This window comes from Talpa occidentalis, unplaced genomic scaffold (genome assembly GCF_014898055.3).
Source record: "Talpa occidentalis isolate TD23 unplaced genomic scaffold, MPIMG_talOcc4v2.1, whole genome shotgun sequence".
NCBI lineage: Eukaryota > Metazoa > Chordata > Mammalia > Eulipotyphla > Talpidae > Talpa > Talpa occidentalis.
The window spans coordinates 153,865,894-153,871,893 of record NW_026555331.1 but is presented as its reverse complement, the minus strand read 5'-3'; the positions used below and the strand labels follow the sequence as shown (position 1 = coordinate 153,871,893).

At 62.7% G+C, this 6,000-nt stretch overlaps 1 protein-coding gene across 4 annotated transcripts in view; it reads right to left on the bottom strand.

Moving 5' to 3' along the window:
• Positions 1–1,922: 1,922 nt before the first annotated feature.
• ACTR3B (actin related protein 3B) overlaps positions 1,923–6,000 on the bottom strand; it is a 47,690-nt gene continuing 43,612 nt past the window's right edge. For 2 of the 4 annotated variants that reach the window (XM_037516262.2, XM_037516270.2), the window contains 3 exons: positions 3,739–3,864; positions 3,012–3,095; positions 1,923–2,661 (listed from right to left, as the gene is read on the bottom strand). In XM_037516262.2, coding sequence (XP_037372159.1) covers positions 2,566–2,661; positions 3,012–3,095; positions 3,739–3,864 — 306 coding nt within the window. In that variant the 3' untranslated portion in view covers positions 1,923–2,565. Of the gene's footprint in view, positions 2,662–3,011; positions 3,096–3,738; positions 3,865–4,580; positions 5,363–6,000 lie in introns of those variants that run through there. The other 2 variants (XM_037516288.2, XM_037516279.2) reach the window with 2 other exon arrangements.

Genomic DNA, 6,000 nt, shown 5'->3' with positions numbered 1-6,000 from the left:
AGCCGGGTCCGCAGGCCTGGGGCTGCCAGAGACCAGGACCCTGGACCAGTGCACCCAGGGCCTGTCTGGCCACACTGAGGTGAACAGGGACCTTTTCATGAGTTGCTGCTTTAGAGTCAAAAAAAAGAAAAAATGTGGCCGCTCGGCAGCCACAGCCAGAGCGCTGCGCGTTGCACCTGCAACCCCCGCGCTGGACCCTTCCCCTGCGCCCGGCTCTGCAGCCCTCCGCCCGCCCCACACACGGCCCCACTCATGACTCCCCACAGAGGGCAGGCGGGCGGGTCCCAGGGCATCAGCTCCGTGCAGACCCCGAGGCCCCACCGCAGCGCCCGGGGAGGGGGCTCTCTGCAGGCCTCATCCAAGAACCAGGCCATCCAGTCGCCCGCGGAGCACACACCGGCACAGAGACCCCGGGGCGGTGGGACCCGGTTACTCCAGGGCCAGACCGCGGTGCCCGGAGGAGGGGTGCCCGCCCAGGGCGGCCGCCGGAGGCTGGATTATTACAGCAAGGCTGGCCTGACGGCGACAGCCAGTGCCGCGTCATTTTGACTTTGACATCAGAAATCCTTGGGTTTGTGATTATTAATTTTTAATAATTTAAAGCCACAGTTTCTCTTATGAATCACACAATTTTGAAATTCCTAGTGGCGAATACGAACTGAAGAACTGAAGGTCAGCCACAGGGACCAGACAGCTGCCTGCTTTTGAGACCCGGTACAGGGTAGAAAGAACTCGCGTTTAACAGCAGAAAGATGTCTCCATGACGCCGACGTCAAGCTCTAGCTTCTTTGCTCCTTTTTAAAAGAATTTATTTCCATCTGACCAAATGGAATGAACATGCTTGCCAATTAGTGCCCCACGCAATTATTTTACCAACCAATGTATATTTCTCTTTAATGAGCCTGACAGTTATTTTTAAAAGAAACGTTATGAAATATTCTTCAATTAAGTAAGGAATTACTTAACAGATAAATATTCTCCGCGGGGCTCTCCTGGGGCTCTGAGGAAGCCGTGTGCTTGATGAACCTTGGAGTTTGTTTGGCAGTCGTAATTTTTACAAATGAGACGGAATGGAGGGATCGTAAAGTAGGAATTAATCACAAGCGATCGGGACTGCAGTCACGCAGGAGCTCATTATTCACGTTGGTTAAGCTGGAGAACGGGCTGGATCTTTCTACCATGAATGCACATCTTCAAGGTTTCTGCAGGTCAGTCCTCGGCCGGGCTCTCTCTCTCGCGGCTGCCAGGGACAGGTGACCAGAGGAGGGACGCCAGCGCACACCGGACGCGCCACAGCGTCAGCACGCACCTGTGTGGTCAGGTCCGAGACACACCTGCTGGGCGCAGCCACGAAGCTAGACTATGGCATCATGAGACACCTTCGTGTGGCACTGGGTACCCTCCCAGGCCCTCAGCACCAGCCTTCGTCTGCGGGCACCGCACACGGACTCTCCCCAGGGCAGGGCGCCCACGCCTGGAAGGCCAGCGACAGGGCCTTCTCCCGTGTCCCCATGTGGCAGGGCGCCAAGGCCCACAGCACGGGGCTGTTGTGGGGGACGCCCACATGCTGGAGGTACATGTCAATATTCTTTTAAGAAGTGTGGGGAGGGGCTGGGGCATCCTGGTGGCGCGGGGGTTACAGCCTCAGCACTGCCACGCTCTCCTTAGCCACCGTGGCCTAAGTTCCATGCCCGGCCAAGAGCTGACCCACAGGGCGCAGCAGACCGCTCCCGTCTCCCCGCCGCTCCCCTCAGCAGTGGATTTCAGTGGATCCGCCTGCTCTGCTCCCCACTCTGTTTCTGGGGAGTCCTCTCCCCCCTGCATCTCTGGCCTGCACCCATTTATTTTTGCATAAATAAATAAAATAAATCTTTAGGGAAGAAAAGAGTGGGGCGGGGGAACCAAATGACCACGACGCCGCACGGGAAATCTTTACAAAGAGTCTACGCTTTATTACAACAGTGCAAGGTCGTGCTTCATCCAACATCACCAACAGCAAACCGGCGTCTCCTGCAGAACAGTTCCAGAAAGGTCACACAGGGAACAAAGAGACGGTCCCCTGCAGCGGCCTTCGGCGCCCAGCACTCCCATTAGGGGCGGCCGTGGCCAGCGGGCTCGTGGGGCAGCTCCCAGGCCGGCCTGTTCGCCTCTGCACACACCAGGACACGCCGCACGACGACGGACGGACCACAGCACCCGGACACCAGCGTCTCTCGTGCTCAGATCGGCCAGTTGTACCAAAGACCATAATACAAAATGATAGGAAATATAAACATCCATTTGTATTGCAAGTTTATAACATTTTATTTACAAAAATAGGCTGGGAGGGGCGGGAGGTCGCCCTGACTCTGTCCCGGGGGGCTACTGCGCCAGCTCTGGGCTTTCTGGCCAGGCTGAACGCCCTCGGAGCCGGGGGTCACTGGAAGCCGGGAGGAGGCGGAGGGGCAGGGGCGCGCACACTCCACGCGGTGGCCCTGCTGGACGGCCCCGCCGGGCGGACTCCAGCCGCGCCTCATGCACTGGCGACGAGGGGTTCGGGGCCGCCCGCGCCCCGCGGCGCCCACACTAGGACATGACGCCAAAGACCGGGTTGTGGCGGCAGATGCTGGGGCCGTACTCCTCGTAGTCCTTCTTGGTGTGGCAGACCTGGAAGAACTCGGGCTGGGACGGGGCGCGGAGAGGGGACTGTCAACGGCCGCCGGCCCGAGGGGGACTCCCCGCCCCGCCTGCTCCCGACCCTGCAGGGCCTGGGCCTCGCTGCCCACTCGCGCTCTCCTCCCACGTCTGAGGGGGAAGGAACCAGCACTGGCAAAGTCTCGACTAACCAGGCGGCCACTTCTGGATTTCACTGGCCGGCGTCAGCTACACTCCGAATTAGCTGTGTAACTGACGTGACTGTGAAAATATCCTCAGGCCCCCCAGAACCACTGGAGCATCCAGACCCCACGCGGCCAGACCCCACGCGCTGGGCCCCTGCAGGGCCGTCTGCTCGGACTCCGCGGAGCACTCACCGTCGAGGCGAGCATGGAGCCGCCGAACCACACGGCGTAGCGCTGCATGTGGTGCGTGATCACCTGGACCTCCACGGGCTTGGGCTGCGAAGGAAGGCGCGGCTGCTCACCAGAGTGGCCAGGGCCCCCAGCGCTGTCCGCAGAAGTGGGGGGCGCCGCCCCAGGCCCGGGGTCCCCCCTTTAGGTGGCACAGCCCCCCCGTTCATGTCCTCCTGTGGCGGCACCTGCCACATGCTGACCCTGACAGGAAGGTTCCAGGCCGTGCTGCTGCCGCCAAATCCCCCCACCCAGCCCCAGCCGCTGCCCCGGCCCCCAGACCTCAACCCCGACCCCAACCCCCAGACCCCAACCCCAGACCCCAACCCCAGCCCCAAGACCCAGATCCCCAATCCCCTGCACCAGCCCCTCCCCCAACCCCAAGCCGGGAGCCCGGATCTTCCACAACAAAAGGCATTAAAAAAAAAAATCAAGCCAGTAAGCCAATCAATTTTTTTTACTAAACAAAGACTTTCAGCATCGCAGGAATAATTCCAAATAACACTTAGGTGTCCCCCCAAAGGCGGGGATGGACGGGTCAGCGGGGGAGGAAGGACCCGCCCGCCAGACCCCGGCCCTGCGCTGGGGGGGCGCTCCAAGGCGCGCGGGTCCCCCACGCGCGAACGGTCCCCTGGGCCCCGCGCCCCTCCCGGCTCGCGCAGAGCAGGGAGCCCCCCGCGCCCGCGCCCACCTTGATGCGGCCGCCGCTGAGCTCCTCGCTGAGCCGGAGCCTGGCGTCCACCACCCGCTTCAGATCCCTCTGGAGGCGCCGGCCGAAGTCCCGGAACATCGTGGAGCCCCCGGACAGGACGACGTTCTGGGCGACACGGCAGCGGCTCGCGGGGCGCCCCCGACCCCCCGCGCGCCCCGCCCCCGCGCGGCCCCCACCACCCCCCCCCCCCGCCCCACCCCAGCCCCCCCACCCCAGCCCCCCACCCCCCCCCCCCCGCGCGCCGCGCCCCCCGGCGCAGGAAGCGGGCGTCTTAGTGCAGGTGCAGCTAGTGCGCCCCAAAGAGCCGAGGTGTTTGCTGCGGAGCCGCAGACCCCCCCGCCCGGGCCGTCCCTCGACCACGACCAAGAGCGCGGGAAGTGGGGTCCTCCGCGCCCCCAGGGCCCCAAGCCCGGCGCGGCGAGAGCGCGGCGGCCCGACGGGCGCTCCCGGACCTCGAGCCTCGGGCAGAGGCGGGTCCGTGTCCACAGCGGCCCAGGCGCCCCGCGGAGCCGCCCGCAGGCAGAGCCGGGGTCGTGGGGCGCAGGGGCCGGTGGGGGCCGCCCCCAGGGCCCCCGGGCCGGGCCGCGTCACCCGCCCTCACGCGCCGCATGTCCGCTCTGCGCGCGCCGGTGCGCACACATGTGCACACACGCGCGCGCTCATGCGCGCACATGCGCACACATGCACACGCGCACTCGCGCGCGCACACACACACACACACACACACACGCGCGCGCGCACACGCGCGCACCTTTTCAGACTCCGCGAGGGACCTTCGGGCCCGGGCAGCTCCCGCCGCCCCGCGCGGCCGGCTGCTCCCCACGTGCCCACGCAGAGCTGCTGGCTGAGCCGCTACTCCTTCTCCGACTTTGACACTTGGTCGATTAATATTCTTTTTTATTATCCCCGTTATTAATCCAGCATTTTCTCTCCAGCCCAGGATCCAGCACAGGGGCAGTGACTACAACTGCCGGTCATTCCTCCGTAATGGAATTTTTAATTAAAAAATAATTCACCAGAGAATGAAAATAAATGTTCATTACAATACTTCAGAAGATTTGCAACATCTTGAGTGGCCTTCAAAGGCCTGATGTATGAGGCTCCTTCTTCCACGCCCTGACGCGGCCTGAGAACCCGCCGCGTGGGGCCTCATGATTGCAGACAGGCCTGTCAAGCTGCCTCAGGCGGAAGGAGGAGGCTTTTCAACAAGTGACGCCTCCCACTGCCCTCCTCGCTCTCCCGCTGGCCAGCCGCAGCCTGCCCACCCCAGAAACAACAGCCGGCCACTCTGGGTACCCCCACAGCAGGCACCTAAACTTCGGGGGTAAGTGTGCAGCGGGGCAGAAAGGGTGGAGTTCTGGAAACTCTCCGCCCACCGCCAGCGTCACCAGCTTCTCTGTCCCGGGTCAGGCTTCCATCAGGCTCCGTCTGAGTAACAGGCCACTCTGAAAGGGCCGGAAGGACGAGCTTAAAATACACGGACTCCCTCTCAAACACTAGGACATTTGCACTTTTCCAAAAGTAAGAGTAAAAAATCGCACCTGTAAGGCACGTACCTCTCCACTGGCTTCTGATTTCAGAGTTAACAGACACTTGTGCCGCCCTGGGGAGCAGGGGATAAGTCTCAGCACTGAGGAGCTGTCCGCTGCCTCTGTAGCACAAGCTCAATCCCCGGCCAGGGAGCTCCCCACACGGCGCAGCAGACCTCTCCTGTCTCCCCGCTGCTCCCCTCAGCAGTGGGTTTCAGTGGATCTGCCTGTTCTGCTCCCCACTCTGTCTCTGGGGAGTCCTCTCACCCCTCACATTTCTGGCCTGCACCCCACCTCCTGTATGCATAAATAAATAAATCTTTAAAAAAAAAGACACCTCCGTGCCTTTTTTCTGAAGTGGTGTGTCACAGAACACCTAGCCCTGGTCGGCAGCGAATGCACCAGCTCCTGCTGGGCAGCACAGCGAGGGTCCCCGCCCACGCCATCACCAGAGAGGCGCAGACATGCGGCCACCCTCCTGCCGGGGCTGTTCCACCACCTCCCCAGGGCCTTGTTAGACTGTGGGGCCCGGCCCTGCCGTCCCACTCTCCAGTCAGGGGTGCGGGGACCCTCACCCGGGCCCTTCGTCCAGCCACCATCATTCTCCCCCCTCCTCTCTGCAGGCTCAGGGCCAAGGCCACCTTCTCGGAGGCCTCCTCCTGCCCCACAGCTGGACACAAGCTACCCTCCCCGTCGCCGTCAAGGGCAGGTG